The sequence below is a fragment of the Bos indicus genome, chromosome 17, assembly GCF_029378745.1.
Source record: "Bos indicus isolate NIAB-ARS_2022 breed Sahiwal x Tharparkar chromosome 17, NIAB-ARS_B.indTharparkar_mat_pri_1.0, whole genome shotgun sequence".
In the NCBI taxonomy this organism is placed as follows: domain Eukaryota; kingdom Metazoa; phylum Chordata; class Mammalia; order Artiodactyla; family Bovidae; genus Bos; species Bos indicus.
Genome location: NC_091776.1, coordinates 18,186,580 through 18,203,144, shown reverse-complemented (window position 1 = coordinate 18,203,144; position 16,565 = coordinate 18,186,580). Strand labels below are relative to the sequence as shown.

The following is a 16,565-nucleotide window of genomic DNA, read 5'->3' as shown; positions in this document are numbered from 1 at the left end:
AATAGGAGATGGAGGGCAAGTGGCAATTTCATTCACACCTGATGTTGATGGCACAGGCCCTGGTTCCTTGCTGGGTTCAACGGTATCTACTCTCTTGGGAAAATGCTCCAGTGACGTCTGGGTAGTAGCTCTTTTCTCTCATCACAGATGACACAGTAGCAGCAGATTGCTTGCTGAACAGCTGCTGAAACCTTCGTGGCCTGCTCTACAGTCAGGTCTTGTGCCTCAGAAATGAACAATACCTCCTCAAACAAAAAAATTCTCCTTGCCCTTCCCTGCACCATGAATCTCTTGGGTTCTTCTGCTCCTTCTTCTTCCTCTTGTCTCTCTTCTCTCTGCCTCCAGTTCCACTGGGTCTTTATTAGTAAGCTCCATGTTCTCCTGTTTGAAAGTTCACAACTTGAAGGTTTATATGTAGGGGACTCATTATAGTCGCTGAGCCTCAATTATATGCTTATTGCAGTGCATTAGCATATGCTAATGACACACCCCCAGTGCCATGACAGGTCTGAGGCCAACCATGAAAGGCCAAAAATGGGTTCTGACCCAGTTCCTTCAAAATAGTTGGAATAATCCTCTCACTCATTAGCCTATGAAATTACCCAGCCCATGAAAACTAATCACTGTGTGTTTCAGGGCCTCTTGTCTTCTGAGATGGCCCACACTTTCACTATGGAGTGTGTTTCTCCCAAGGCCGTTCTCACCTTCTGAAATGGACTGCATACTGACCATGAGATGTCTAAATAAATCCACTTCTTACCTATCATTTTATCTCTCACTGAATTCTTTCTGCAATAAGACACAAAGAACCTGAGCTTCATTGAGTCCTCGGACCAGGTGTGTGAGCCCAGTGAAAAGACGGGATTCAAGTCTCCATCTGAGTTGTGCGGTTTCAACATAATGGATGCTAACCTCTGAAACTCCAATACTTTGGCCACCTGATGTGAAGGATGGACTCATTTGAAAAGACCCTGATGCTGGGAAGAGTGAAGGCGGGAAGAGAAGGGGATGACAGAGGATGAGATGGTTGGATGGTATCACTGACTCTATGGACATGAGTTTGAGCAAGCTCCGGGAGTAGGTGGTGGACAGGGAAGCCTGGCGTGCTGCAGTCCATGGGGTCGCAAAGAGTTGGACACGACTGAGCAGCTGAACTGAACATAAAATTTATTATGGAGATAATTTTGCAATAGACACATGTATCAAATCTATGTCCTACATCAGAAACTAATAATGCTATATGTCAATTATAACTCAATTAAAAAATTTTAAGGTCAGCATGATCACGGGAGAGTTAGGTGACAGTGGGAGGCAGCCTGGTTCAGGGCTTAGGCCACCTTTGGAAACTGCGCCTGAGTTCAAATCCTGGATCTGTTGTTTACTAGGGAATAAAGTTACAACCAGTTTAAATTACTGTGTAAATTTCAATGGGATTAAATAAAATCTCATACCTCCTCTCTTTTTCCACAGGAGGTGTGAACGATCTTAGAAAGGCCTTGGAGCCAGGGAGGGGACCAAGGGGCCCAGAGGTTGAAAGAGAGGGACTGGGAATTGTTTTTGAATTGGCCGAGAAGGTGGTTTGACTCAAGGTACTGCTGCTGCTGCTTGAGGGCTAAAGGCAGAGGTCTGAGCTCAGGGGACGAGAAACAGGTTTGGGAAGCCGCGCCGGATCCAGGTGAAGATCTTTGCTCTTTGATTGACAGCCTGGACCCGCCTGCCTTCCTAATTCCTCTTCCAGAGCAAAGGTCACGCAGCCAGTTTGAACCTCCGTTTTTTTCCCCCCCTCTTCCTTTCTCAGCTCAGATGAACCTATAAGGCAGGTCAGCGTTGCCAAATCAAAAGTCGCTCTTCCCCTAACAGGAACTATTCTGCAAATAGTTCTGTGAACCAGAACATTCCCTGGGAAAGATGGCAGGGAATTCGATATTGCTGGCTGCACTCTCTGTCCTCTCAGCCTGTCAGCAAAGTAAGCGTTCTGAAGTGGGCTGGTGTGTGTGTGTGTGTTACAGGGAGCCGGAGGGTTTGGGTTTGTAAGCGTCCTGGTGTGTGTGTGTTACAGGGACGGGGGAGGATTTGGGTTTGTAAGTGTCCTGGTGTGTGTGTGTGTTACAGTGAAGGGGAGGGTTTGGGTTTGTAAGCGTCCTGGTGTGTGTGTGTGTGTATGTGTGTTACAGGGAGGGGGGAGGGTTTGGGTTTGTAAGTGTCCTGGGGTGTGTGTGTGTGTGTGTGTGTGTTAGAGGGAGTGGGGAGGGTTTGGGTTTGTAAGTGTCCTGGGGTGTGTGTGTGTGTGTGTGTGTGTGTTACAGGGAGTGGGGAGGGTTTGGGTTTGTAAGTGTCCTGGGGTGTGTGTGTGTGTGTGTGTGTATGTGTGTTACAGGGAGGGGGGAGGGTTTGGGTTTGTAAGTGTCCTGGTGTGTGTGTGTTACAGGGGGGGTGGTTTGGGTTTGTAAGTGTCCTGGGGTGTGTGTGTGTGTGTGTGTGTGTTACAGTGAGGGGGGAGGGTTTGGGTTTGAAAGCTTCCTAGTGTGTGTTTGTGTGTATGTGTGTGCGCTACAGGGAGGGGAGAAGGTTTGGGGTTTGTAAGTGTCCTGGTGTGCATGTGTGTGCGTGTGTGTGTTTGTGTATGTGTATTACAGGGAGCGGGGAGGGTTTGGGTTTGTAAGCGTCCTGGTGTGTGTGTGTGTATGTTGTGTGTTACAGGGAGAGGGGAGGGTTTGGGTTTGTAAGTGTCCTGGGGTGTGGGTGTGTGTGTGTGTGTATGTGTGTTACAGGGAGTGGGGAGGGTTTGGGTTTGTAAGCGTCCTGGCGTGTGTGTGTGTGTGTGTTACAGGGAGTGGGGAGGGTTTGGGTTTGTAAGCTTCCTAGTGTATGTTTGTGTGTATGTGTGTGCACTACAGGGAGGGGAGAGGGTTTGGGGTTTGTAAGTGTCCTGGTGTGCATGTATGTGTGTGTGTGTGTTAGAGGGAGCGGGGAGGGTTTGGGTTTGTAAGCGTCCTGGTGTGTGTGTGTGTGTGTGTGTTACAGGGAGAGGGGAGGGTTTGGGTTTGTAAGCTTCCTAGTGTGTGTTTGTGTGTATGTGTGTGCGCTACAGGGAGGGGAGAGGGTTTGGGGTTTTTAAGTGTCCTGGTGTGCATGTGTGTGTGTGTGTGTGTGTTAGAGGGAGTGGGGAGGGTTTGCGGTTTGTACTCACTTCCTGATGGCCTGTGGGCTCTGCAGAGCACTCAGGGTCATCAGGAGACAGGCAGAGATTTAGAACATTCTAGGGGTTAGTTCTCCCTAAGTTCTCCCTCTGGGGCCATGGTGGGCCCTCCAAGCCCAGAGAGTCTGCATCATCTGTGGTTACAACCCACAGCCCTCTTTGACTGAACCTGGGCCAAATGGGCTCTAAATATTAATTAGGAGTGTTCCAAAGGGAACATTGTACCTTGCTTGCAAATCATGGCTGTGATTTCTTGAACCCTGTGTTTCCTAAATAAGCTGCCTAGGGCAGGTATGATTATCAGGTACAAAAAAAAAAAAAAGTTCCTGCAAAAATATGAGCTTCAGATTAAGCAATTCATTCTAAATTTTAAAGCGCCTTCCCATTAGGATTATTCAGTATCCTGATCGCCTGGTTGAATAGAGGCTTTTTCTCCTCTGGGGTCACTTTTGCTCAATTCCTATTATTTTAGGCGTGTGCTTCCTTGGCATGCAAATTGGGGGAAAGTGTCTGAGCCTTGGCCGAGCAAGACTTTTTTATCAAGTGCACGTTTGTTAATTTCCCCCAGTGTGCTTGTACCAGGAAATGGGGCGGAGCTGTGGGCTGCTCCGCCCTGGGCACCAGAGGCACACTGGTTTAGGACACAGTCCAGCCTGCACGCACACTCAACGGGAAAACTTGCCAGCAAGTCTGTTTTTGTGAATTTATGAAAACATTATACCTAAGACACACAGTTTGTGGTTTGATTAACCTCTTTTCTGCAGTAAAGTAGAATGCTCATTGCCAACTAAGTATCACTTAGGTCTGAAGCTCCCTGTGCTGACCCTCTGGTTCACATAGAGCCACCCACACGTAGGCACTGTCCACCCCGCGCGTGCCCAGGTCCCAGCCCTGAAGGGGGCACAGGGGCAGGTCCACGGGTGTCCCCAGGCTGACTCAGCCTCTGCCTTCCCCACAGAGGGGCTCCGTTTGCTGGTGGGTGCCAGGGACAGTGTGAATTGCAGTGTGAAGTTCAGGCAGCTGGCTGGGAAGAGGAGACTGGGCCAGTGGTAGTTGGTGGTGGACTGGGAATGTTTAATGACGGTGGACAAGTGAGGGGTGGGAGAGAGAAAAAGGAGGAAGGGAGAGAGGGAGTTGGCATGAAGAACCAGAACTCGTTGCTTAGCAGAAGTCTGGTGTTTATGGAGATGGGACACCGCTGTGCTGTAGTAGAAGCAGCGGAAGGCTTGAAAACAGGCAGACTCACATCCTCCGGTCCAGCCACTTACAAGCTGGGTGCCCTTGGCCAGGAAATCCTGTCCTTCAGTGTCTTCAGCAAAGAGGGCTAGACAGGACACTGGTAGGGAGTGCCCACCAGGGTACTTGGCCCAGAGTTGGCACTCAGCGTGGTCGTTTCCTTGGCTGCTTCCCCACAGAGAGGAGTTTCTGCTGGATTGAGAGGCAGCAGAAGGAGTCCGGCTGTGGCCGGCAGCGCAGGACAGGAGGTCTTGATCACTTTCCCCAGCACACATGCGGCCCCCTGGAGAGAGCGAGGGAAGGGAAAAGACAGTCAAAGCCAAAGGAGCTCATTTTCAGTAGCTTTTAATCAACTCATGGGAAGGGGAAGAAACGGAGGCGCTCCAGAAAAAGGGGTGAAATAGCCTTTTCACCCTTGTCATGTTGCTCAGTGACAGCCATGGTCTCTCTGAAGGCCCTGACATGAGACCCCCTGGGACTGCAGCTGGTGCAACAGGGTCCTCCTTCCTGAGGGCGGGTGGGGTTTTTCAACCCCATGGACTGTAACCCGCCAGGCTCCTCTGTCCATGGCATTCTCCTGGCAAGAATACTGGAGTGGGTTGCCATGCTCTCCTCCAGGGGATCTTCCCAACCTAGGGATCGACTTCAGGTCTCCCATATTGCAGGCAGATTCTTTACCTTCTGAGCCATAGGGAAGCGATTGCTGATAGATAAATCTAGGAGCACACTTCTTTCCTTGTTTCCATTTTACACGTGGAAACAAAGAGCCTTGACTCCTATTTTCTCTGAGGTTTTGGACTGAGTTAAAAGCACCAGTAATAAGGTCCAGGATGGCCAAGTCTCAGTTTTCTCCTCCATAGATAGATTTCCAGCTGATGCCATGAGCCTTGGTCTCTCCAGATTTATGATAGCTTCACAAGGCTTAGCTCAGAGTCGGACACCATTAATGCCCAACCCCACTCTTATTTTTACTCTGCTCTCCTAGACTTCAATGATATGACTACAGTTTGAATGAGAAAGATACCAGTCCTAAGTGTCGACACACTTAGATGTTCAGCTATAGCTTTAAAGTCCTGATCAACCCTTTATTTGAAGGGTTGTCAGGACTTAGAAGCTATAGGGTTATTCTGAGGGGAATGAAGGGGAAGGGGAGTGGCCAGCTGTGAGAGCCTTACTTGACCAGGTCCAATACTTACTGACTTCTTGTTGGAGAGGAGATAGTACCATGTGTCAGGAGGAAACACGTGGTCCCTAAGACTGTCACACAGTGAGACACTGAAGCTGCACACTTAGTGTGGGAAAGGAAATTATTTTTAAAACATTAGCAGGTAGGAAAGGGATATTGAGGTACTGAAGTAAGGGAGGCCAGTATAGTGTTGGAGAAAACTAATGAGAAACTGAAATAATCTGGAGGAAATAATCTGAAGAGAAAAAAAGACCCCAGAAGTCAGTTCAGGGGTAAAAAGAGAGAGAGAGAGGACAAGAGGTGAGAGCTGTCGACAAGGAGGAAGTGTAGGTCTAAAGGAAAGAGGGTCACAGAACTGATCATCAGAGGCAGGTGATTCCAGGCATCAGGGCTTAATAATCTAATGCATTTTCCATGCAGCAAATGAAGGGTGAGAAAATCATAATTATTTCATAATGGGGAAACTGAGTCATTTAGGGAACCATCGTCCCCGTTTTCTTGACCCCCCTCACCTTCCGCCCTCCTCATCTCCAGGCAATTACTGATCTGCTTTATGTCACTGCAAATTCATTTGCATTCCTGAGAATTTGATACAAATAATCTTATACAGTAGTACCTTTTTTTGAGGGGGTGGGGTCTTGCCTCTTTCATTCAGCATAATTTTTTTGCTATAAAACATTTAAACATTCATTTGGGGGAATTTGATGCATTACCAGCGTATTACACTTGCGCCATCAAACTTGTAGCTTCATCGACATTAACTGGCTTGTTTTCATGACCTTGCTGAGGAATCAGCTGTTTCTGCAGAGGTTCAAGAGAAAGGCCCTTGGAGACGTGTGTGCAACTTCCTTTTGTATATCCACAAAAGTTTTATTCACTCTGTTAACTTTCTCATCATTCACAGTGTTTATCTCCTTAAGATCTTGGTAACTAGTTTTGCTTTATCTTTAACCTGAAAGCTTTTTTGGCTGACTGTGTGGAATACATGCCTGGACTCCTGCTCTCTTAGCTTGTCCTTGGCCACTCTCAGATTCTTGTGCAGCTGCTCAAGTTCCAGGTGATGCTGTCTGCACGCGCCTCATTCTGCGTAACTGTTCTGAGATTCACCCATGTTGTTTTGTTTATTACTAGTTCATTACTTTTTATTGTTGAGTGGTATCTTATTGTATGGATATACCACAAATTGTTTATCCACTCACTTGTTGATAGACATTTATGTTAGGGTTCTCCAGAGAAACAGAACCAATAGGGTACACATACACACTCTCACACATCTGTTTTAAAAGATTGGCTCTTATAAGAGTTGGGGCTAGAAAGTCTGAAATTTGCAGGGTCTGTTGCAAGACGGGATATTGCAACAAGAATTGGCGTTGCTGGGACTTCCTTTGTGATCCAGTAGTTAAGAATCCGTGCTCCAATGCAGGGGACATGGGTTTGATCCCTGGTCGAGGAATTAAGATCCCACATACCTCATGGTGTGGCAGAAAGAAAAAAGGAACTGATATTGCAGTCTTGGTCCAAAGGAAGGCAAAATTCTCTTCCACTGTGGGGGACCTCAAGCTTTTTCCTTAGGGCCTTCAACTGAATGGGTAAGGCCCATGCACAGTAGGCAGGAAAATTTGCTTTATTCAAAGTCTACGGATGTAAATGTTCATCACCTCTGAAAAATTATCTTCACAGCAGTATCTGAACTGGTGTTGACCAAACAACTGGGCACCATGGTTAGCCTTGTTGACATATAAAGTTAATTGTCAGCAAGTTGTTCCTAATTTTTAGCTATTACAAATAAAGCTATTATGAACATTTGTGTACAGGTGTTTCTATGATTTCATTTCTCTTGGGAAAATGTCGAGTCGTGGACTGACTGAATCATATGGTCAATATATGTCTAACTAAAAAATTCCAAATGGTTTTCCAAGGCGGTTGTACCATTTTACATTCCTGCCAGTGATGTATGAGAATTTCAGTTGCTTTTGCATCCTCAGCTGTCTGTCTTTTTCAGTTGGTACGATCTGACTTTTTAAATTTTAGACATTTTAATAGGTATATAGTGCATTTTACTAATAAATGATGATGTGCCACATTTTTAACGTTCATTCCTTTTTACTTGCAGGTTATTTTGCTATGCAGGTAGGAAAGGCGAGATCAAAATACAAAGTTACGCCCCCATCAGTCTCTGGGTCGCCAGATTTTGAGAGAATATTTCGTGCACAGTGAGTAATGCTTTTCCCTTCTGGAATATGGACCTGCCACATACACACAATTCCTAATTAGGGGAAAGATGCGCAGAGAAGATACGCCATTATAACAAGCTACTCTTTACGGCCAAGACCCTTCTCAGGATCCTTGAGGCTTGAAGTAATCAGTGCATGGAGTTTCCACCCACCCATAGTACAAATTCAGAGGATCCATTCATAGAAAAGGCTGGAATCTTGGAGGAGGGACTGCTGTATGTCTCTAAACATGGCAGTTTGGTCCAAGAGCCTGGAGGGGTCCCCCTGAGAGTTCAGTAGCCTCATGTTGGATTAGTTATGCTGTCCATTTTCCATCTAAAATCTTTATTTCTTCTTATCCACTTTGAAGCAGAGGCAAGTCAGTATTATCCTCTGCCAACGGACCATTTCCTGAACCCAGAAACCCGTAGTAATAAGGAAGCTATTTCATTGTATTCATAGTGTTTTTTTAAAATCATCTTGCGCTCCTTGTGTTTTCAGATCCACACAGAATGTTCCACCATGACTCTGCCTGATGCAAGATGCCAGGTCTCCCTTTATATTTAATTCCCCCAACCAAGTGCTTTTAAAACTGTTGCATATTTCACCATTTATGCACTGAGTGGCTCTTTTGTTAATACTTTGGGAATTTTCATCTTTGTTCATAACTGAGGTTGGACTATAATTTTTCTTTTTTTTGTATGGTCCTTGCTTATTTTCATATCAAGATTATACTAGTTTCACAGAATGAATGAGAGAATTATTTTCTCAAAGAATTTGAATAAGATTGGAAGAGTGTATTCCTTCAAAGTTGTTAGAATTTGCCTATAAAGTGATCTAGACCTGATTTTTTTTGTGTGTGAAAAAAATTTAAACTATGAGATTTGATTTGTATAATGATAATGGAATTATTCTGGAGAAGGCAATGGCACCCCACTCCAGTACTCTTGCCTGGAAAATCCCATGGATGGCGGAGCCTGGAAGGCTGCAGTCCATGGGGTCGCTGAGGGTAGGACATGACTGAGCGACTTCACTTTCACTTTTCACTTTCATGCATTGGAGAAGGAAATGGCAACCCACTCCAGTGTTCTTGCCTGGAGAATCCCAGGGATTCGCATCTCATAGACGGCAGCACACGACTGAAGCGACTTAGCAGTAGCAGTAATGGAATTATTCAGGCTTTTTATTGTGTCTTGAATCAGTTTGGGTCAGACTAGGCCCTTGAGCTGACAACATTGGTCTCTTGTCCATCAAATTGCTCCAACGAGGATGGTACACACTATTCCCTAGGCTTAAAAATATGATGAATACCACTGGTAGTATAAGAGGTGCATAGACATGCTTACATTTTTTTTTAATCTGGTAATAATGTGTAACATGAGCTCTACCCTGTTAGCAAAACGTTGAGTATATCATACATTACTGTTGACTAAAGGTACAATGGTGTACAACTCTAGATTTCTACTGCTGCTGCTGCTAAGTCGCTTCAGTCGTGTCCCCAGACGGCAGCCCACCAGGCTCCACCGTCCCTGGGATTCTCCAGGCAAGAACACTGGAGTGGGTTGCCATTTCCTTCTCCAATGCATGAAAGGGAAAAGTGAAAGTGAAGTCGCTCAGTTGTGTCCGACCCTCAGCGACCCCATAGACTGAAGCCCACCAGGCTCCTCCGTCCATAGGATTTTCCAGGCAAGAGGAGTGGAGTGGGGTGCCATTGCCTTCTCCACTAGAGTTAGTTATTAATCTAACATGGCTGAAATTTTATACCCAAAGTATGATTTTAAATAACATTGAACCACATGATAAGGAAGTCATTTCCATTACCTTTGAATCTTTATATCAAGTGGAGAGTACGGATTTGGTGCTGATATGTCCCACATCCCAAAAGTAATATTTATTTTTTTTAGCAAGGTAATACATGTTTGTAGTCTGAAGATAAAGTGAGGTTACAAACCTTATAACAAGAAATAATTCTTCTTACCCCCAATCCATGCACAGAGACAGCCATTAGCACTTTTTTCCTTTTTTTTTTTTTTACTACTTTTGGTATTTATTTCCATATTTCTGAATACTATGTGTTCACTGCTATTTATTGACTCAGAAATTTTCAGTTCAGATCAGTCGCTCAGTCGTGTCCAACCCCATGAATCGCAGCACGCCAGGCTTCCCTGTCCATCACCAACTCCCGGAGTTCACTCAGACTCACGTCCATCAAGTCAATAATGCCATCCAGCCATCTCATCCTCTGTCGTCCCCTTCTCCTCTTGCCCCCAATCCCTCCCAGCATCAGAGTCTTTTCCAATGAGTCAACTCTTCGCATGAGGTGGCCAAAGTACTGGAGTTCCAGCTTTAGCATCATTCCTTCTAAAGAAATCCCAGGAGATCTGAAGATCTCCTTCAGAATGGACTGGTTGGATCTCCTTACAGTCCAAGGGACTCTCAGGAGTCTTCTCCAACACCACAGTTCAAAAGCATCAATTCTTCGGCGCTCAGCTTTCTTCACAGTCCAACTCTCACATCCATACATGACCACAGGAAAAACCATTGCCTTGACTAGACGAACCTTTGTTGGCAAAGTAATGTCTCTGCTTTTCAATATGCTATCTAGGTTGGTCATAACTTTCCTTCCAAGGAGTAAGCATCTTTGAATTTCATGGCTGTAGTCACCATCTTTAGTGATTTTGGAGCCCAGAAAAATAAAGTCTGACACTGTTTCCACTGTTTCCCCATCTATTTCCCATGAAGTGATGGGACCGGATACCATGATCTTCGTTTTCTGAATGCTGAGCTTTAGGCCAACTTTTTCACCCTCCACTTTCACTTTTATCAAGAGGCTTTTGAGTTCCTCTTCACTTTCTGCCATAAGAGTGGTGTCATCTGCGTATCTGAGGTTACTGATATTTCTCCCGGCAATCTTGATTCCAGCTTGTGTTTCTTCCAGTCCAGTGTTTCTCATGATGTACTCTGCATATAAGTTAAATAAGCAAGGTGACAATATACAGCCTTGACGTACTCCTTTTCCTATTTGGAACCAGTCTGTTGTTCCATGTCCAGTTCTAACTGTTGCTTCCTGACCTGCATACAAATTTCTCAAGAGGCAGATCAGGTGGTCTGGTATTCCCATCTCTTTCAGAATTTTCCACAGTTTATTGTGATCCACACAGTCAAAGGCTTTGGCTTAGTCAATAAAGCAGAAATAGATGTTTTTCTGGTACTCTCTTGCTTTTTCAACGATCTGGTGGATGTTGGCAATTTGATCTCTGGTTCCTTTGCCTTTTCTAAATCCAGCTTGAACATCAGGAAGTTCCCAGTTCACGTACTACTGAAGCCTGGCTTGGAGAATTTTGAGCATTACTTTACTAGCATGTGAGATGAGTGTAATTGTGCGGTAGTTTGAGCATTCTTTGGCATTGCCTTTCTTTGGGATTGGAATAAAAACTGACCTTTTCTAGTCCTGTGGCCACTGCTGAGTTTTCCAAATTTGCTGGCATATTGAATGCAGCACTTTCACAGCATCATCTTTCAGGATTTGAAATAGCTCCACTGGAATTCCATCACCTCCACTAGCTTTGTTCGTTGTGATGCTTTCTAAGGCCCACTTGACTTCACATTCCAGGATGTCTGGCTCTAGGTCAGTGATCACACCATCGTGATTATCTTGGTCGTGAAGATCTTTTTTGTACAGTTCTTCTGTGTATTCTTGCCACCTCTTCTTAATATCTTCTGCTTCTGTTAGGTCCATACCATTTCTGTCCTTTATCAATCAAGCCCATCTTTGCATGAAATGTTCCTTTGATATCTCTGATTTTCTTGAAGAGATCCCTAGTCTTTCCCATTTGGTTGTTTTCCTCTATTTCTTTGCATTGATCACTGAAGAAGGCTTTCTTATCTCTTCTTGCTATTCTTTGGAACTCTGCATTCAGATGTTTATATCTTTCCTTTTCTCCTTTGCTTTTCGCTTCTCTTCTTTTCACCCCTATTTGTAAGGCCTCCCCAGACAGCCATTTTGCTTTTTTGCATTTCTTTTCCATGGGGATGGTCTTGATCCCTGTCTCCTGTACAATGTCACGAACCTCATTCCATAGCTCATCAGGCACTCTATCTATCAGATCTAGGCCCTTAAATCTATTTCTCACTTCCACTGTATAATCATAAGGGATTTGGTTTAGGTCATACCTGAATGGTCTAGTGGTTTTCCCTACTTTCTTCAATTTAAGTCTGAATTTGGCAATAAGGAGTTCATGGTCTGAGCCACAGTCAGCTCCTGGTCTTGTTTTTGCTGACTGTATAGAGCTTCTCCATCTCTGGCTGCAAAGAATATAATCAATCTGATTTTGATGTTGACCATCTGGTGATGTCCATGTATAGAGTCTTCTCTTGTGTTGTTGGAAGAGGGTGTTTGTTATGACCAGTACATTTTCTTGGCAAAACTCTATTAGTCTTTGTCCTGCTTCATTGCATATTCCAAGGCCAACTTTGCCTGTTACTTCAGGTGTTTCTTGACTTCCTACTTTTGCATTCCAGTCCCCTATAATGAAAAGGACATCTATTTGGGGTGTTAGTTCTAAAAGGTCTTGTAGGTCTTCATAGAACCATTCAACTTCAGCTTCTTCAGTGTTACTGGTTGGGGCATAGACTTGGATTACTGTGATATTGAATGGTTTGCCTTGGAAACGAACAGAGATCATTCTGTCGTTTTTGTCAGAAATTTTAGATATTATCAATTGACTTCCTTTTGTGGAAGAAAAAATTCCATGCTCCTCTGATTCTTCTTTTCCTCACCTCATCCTTTCTGTAAAGTTATATCACTTCATCGAGTTAAATCCATAGTCAATGTTTATGTTATTGTGATTAAGTAGATAATGTTCAAAGCTGAATCAAGTAGTTTACTATGATTACCTTTCCTTCTTGTGTAGTTTTTTGTTTATGTGGGGTTAATATTTGCCTCTTTATTTGCTTGCTTAGTTTCATCTTCATATCTTTAACAGAGCTGAAAATCCTCTAATACATTTAAATACATCAAGTAAGCTAGTAATACCTTGGAGTGGTTGGGTTTTTTTTTTGGTTTTTTTTTTGAGTCATTTGTGCTTGAATCTGTGCTTAGAGTCATTTCTGCTTGAATCTTCCATTTTTCTGCTCCAATCTGGAGGTTACACTTTAGGTCTGTTACGTAGCTGTCACCCCAGGATTTCCTGTCATTGTCCTAGGAACTTCCCTTGTACTCTACTGATTTGGGGGCTTCCCAGGTGGCACTAGTGGTAAAGAACCCGCCTGCCAATGCAAGAGACGTTAGAGACACTGGTTCTGTCCCTGGGTTGGGAAGATCCCCTGGAGGAGGGCATGGCAACCCACTCTAGTGTTCTTGCCTAGAGAATCCCACGGACACAGGAGCCTGGCGGGCTACAGTCCGTAGACTCGCAAAGAGTCAGACACGACTAAAGTGACTTAGCATGCACACTACTGATTTGGATCCCCCGTTTCCTGGATTTCCTATTAGGCTATTTATCTTTTATTTCTCATTTTGGTGGAGTATACCCTTTAGGCACTTTCTGAGAGAAGGGAAATGGTAGGTCTTGACATTTCTGAATATGCTTTTATTCTGCCTCATAGTTGATTGATGACTTTGTTAGGCATATATTTCTATGTTAAAAATCCTTACCTTAAAAAAAAAATCCTTACCCTCAGAATTTCAAAAACCTTGTTTCACTGTTATCTGATTTCCATGGCTGTTGTTGAGGTGCTCTGTGCTGTTCTGATCCTTTGTTTGGAAACTGTAGAAACTTGAAGGTCTTGACGTGATCCCTGTCCTGAGAGGTTATGGTGCTGTGCTGACTCAGCCAGAGGTATTTTTCTTCACAGTTGGTTGCTCAGTCATGTCTGACTCTTTGTGACCCCATGGACTGTAGCCCTTAAGGCTCCTCTGTCCATGGAATTCTCTAGGCAAGAATACTGAAGTGGGTTGCCATTCCCTTCTCCAGAGGATCTTCCTGAACCAGGGATCGAACCCCAGTCTCCCATGTTGCAGGCAGATAATTTACCACCTGAGCCACTAGGAAAGCCCTTATACTGAACCCTAGAGGAGACTCTTCGTAGCCTGAAAACTCATGCCCTTCTGTTCTTGAATATTCTTTAATATTATTTACCCCTAAATTTTGTCATCTTCTTTTCCCATTCTTTGATTCTTAAAATATATATAAGTTGTAAGTTGACCTCCTGGACGGTTCCTTTAGTTTTCTTTTATCTTGAGGTTGTCATCTTCTTATGCTTTTATTCTTTCTGGGAATTTCTCGAACTTCCAACTCTTAATTGATTTCAAAAAAAATTCAGATATGAATTTAATTCTTAAGGATTAATTTTTATCCTTTGACCTTTAGTTCTTGTTGTTATTGCAGTTACATCATTCCTTTCTTGTTTCATAGATGCAGTTTATTCTCTTATATCTGAGGATTTTAATGATATTGTTTAAAAAAGTTTTCCTTTATCATTACTGTTTCTTCCAAGTTCCTTCTTATTTGTCTATTTTGGCTGTTGTCTTTAATTTTTATTTGTTATTCACTCATTAAGTATCTTTCAAGCACCTCTATGTATTAGGTACTGTTTTAGTAGCTTGGGATATGATACTTAGACAAAGATCCTTGCCCTTCTGAAGTTTACCTTATAGCCAAGGAAGACAGAAAATAAACAATTAAGAGATAGTAACTTAAGAAAAGAATATATTGTGCAAGAGAGTGGTAAGTGTTAAGAAATACAAGAAAAAGCATCGCATGGACACATGGGTGTGGGTTGCTGGGGTGGGTTGCAATTTGAATAGGGTGGACAGTGTAGACCTGACTGATAAGGTGGCACTTGAGCAAAGACTTAAGCACGTGAAGGAGTTAGCCATGTTAACATGTAGGGAAGATGCTTTTGAGACAGAAGAAATAGCCAATGCAAAGCCTCTAAGTGGGAATGTGTCTGGTGGGTTAGCAAGGAAGTTAGTGCGGCTGAGAGAGGGAGGCAGCAGAGAGTGGTCAGAGGGAAAGCCAGAGAGGTGATGGATGGCCAGGCCAGGCATCCACTGAAGGCCAGGGCTAGGACTTTGGCTTTTTTAAGTGAAGTGGAAAGTCACTACAGGGTTTTAAGCAGAAGACTAACTTATATTTTAAAAGGATCTCTTTGTTTTGCCAAGACTATCTCAGGCATTGGTAGATGCAGGAAATTCAGTTAGGAAGCTACTGCAAAGATTCAGGCAAAGGGTGACAGTGACTTGAATCAGGAAGATAGAGTAGAGATGATGAGATATGACAGATGCTGGGTATATTTTGAGGGTAGAGCCAATAGGATTTCCTGAAATGACAAATATGGAGTGTGAGAAGAGTCAAGAGCAGCTTTCAGAGTTTTGGCCTGAGCATCCTAAAGGATGGACTTGTGATAAACTAAGAGAGAGAGGGCTGCAGGAGGAGCTGTTTTGGGGGAAACACCAGATGAGACTTAATGCGGCAGCCGTAGAGAGGCGTTAGACATAATGCTCTACTAAGCTGTATGGGTCATTTTTTATTGCGTCATCAACTGGCTAATACATTGTTGCTTACACATCCAAGCAGACATAGAGAGTAGATAGTTGGACATACCTATCTGCATTGTAGCAGAGAGCTGGAAATATAAATTCAGGAGTCATTGGCACATGAAGATGATTTCAAATCAGGACACTGGATGACATCTTTAAGGGAGTGGGTGTAGATAATGAAGAGGAGAGGACCAAGGACTGAACCTGGTGTGCTCTGGCCTGATGAGGCCAAGAAAACAAGGGTCCAGCCAAGTGATCCAAGCAAAAGAGATCCTAGAGGCCTTACTCAAATGTCAGGTCACTCTTGACTGGCTGTCTATGCAATTCAGTTCACTTGGGAGTGAGCTGGAGGCTCTGTGTGCATGGGCAGGGCTTACTGAGTGTGCAGCTTCACTAAAGGTTGACGGGTCACGAGGCAGCTTTCTTCTTGGGGGGAACCCCAGATGTCAGTATCTGTAGGTCATCTTTATGGGACCATTTATTTTCTCTTCGGAAGAAAACCCTTAACCTTCCTTAGGGGGAGGAGGGACTATGGGGTGACAGGGGAGGGTGGGTATAATTGGCTTGCCTGCTAGCAGTCTGACAGTGTGGCTGGTGAAGGAAGGACACTTCTTCCATGGTACAGTATATGAATTTGCACCATGATCAACACAGAGCTTCATCCCCACCTTCCGCTGTTCCTGGGAATGCCCGGAGAATCCCTGGTTCAGTTTCTCCAGGCAATAATCTTCCTGAATCCTGCAAAAGATTAAGGGCAAGAGGACAAGGGGACAACAGAGGATCAGATGGTTGGATGGCATCAGTGACTCAATGGACGTGAGTTTGAGCAAACTCCAGGAGATGGTGGAGGACAGGGAAGCCTGTTGTGCTGCAGTCCATGCGGTCACAAAGAGTCAGATGCAACTTAGCGACTGAACAACAACTCCTGTGATGGAGCAGTGGGGGTGGGTCTCAGGTGGAGGGGAACCGAAGCCCACCTTCTACAGTCTTTCAGCCAGTTCTTCTGTTTTGGCCTTTGACCTCCAAGGGACTTGGGCCCCACTTCCTGAGCCTCTGGGATCCTGGGACAAAGATTATCTCAGTCCTCGTTGGTTCTTTCTCCTGCAGGCTCTTAGTTCACTTTCTACACCAGCCCACTCAGCTGCTCTTCCCTGTGTTTGCTCCCATGCTCCCTATTCTTGAAGATTT

At 44.4% G+C, this 16,565-nt stretch overlaps 1 protein-coding gene and 1 pseudogene across 3 annotated transcripts in view; one reads left to right on the top strand and one right to left on the bottom strand.

Annotated features, from left to right (window-relative positions):
- Window positions 1–1,760: 1,760 nt before the first annotated feature.
- The window catches only part of MGST2 (microsomal glutathione S-transferase 2), a 37,482-nt gene continuing 22,677 nt past the window's right edge, over window positions 1,761–16,565 (top strand). For 2 of the 3 annotated variants that reach the window (XM_070770142.1, XM_019977862.2), the window contains exons 1-2: window positions 1,777–1,966; window positions 7,735–7,834. In XM_070770142.1, coding sequence (XP_070626243.1) covers window positions 1,909–1,966; window positions 7,735–7,834 — 158 coding nt within the window. In that variant the 5' untranslated portion in view covers window positions 1,777–1,908. Of the gene's footprint in view, window positions 1,967–7,734; window positions 7,835–16,565 lie in introns of all 3 variants that reach the window. The other variant, XM_070770141.1, reaches the window with a different exon arrangement.
- Window positions 6,342–7,095, bottom strand: LOC109570839 (ribosomal biogenesis factor-like; annotated as a pseudogene).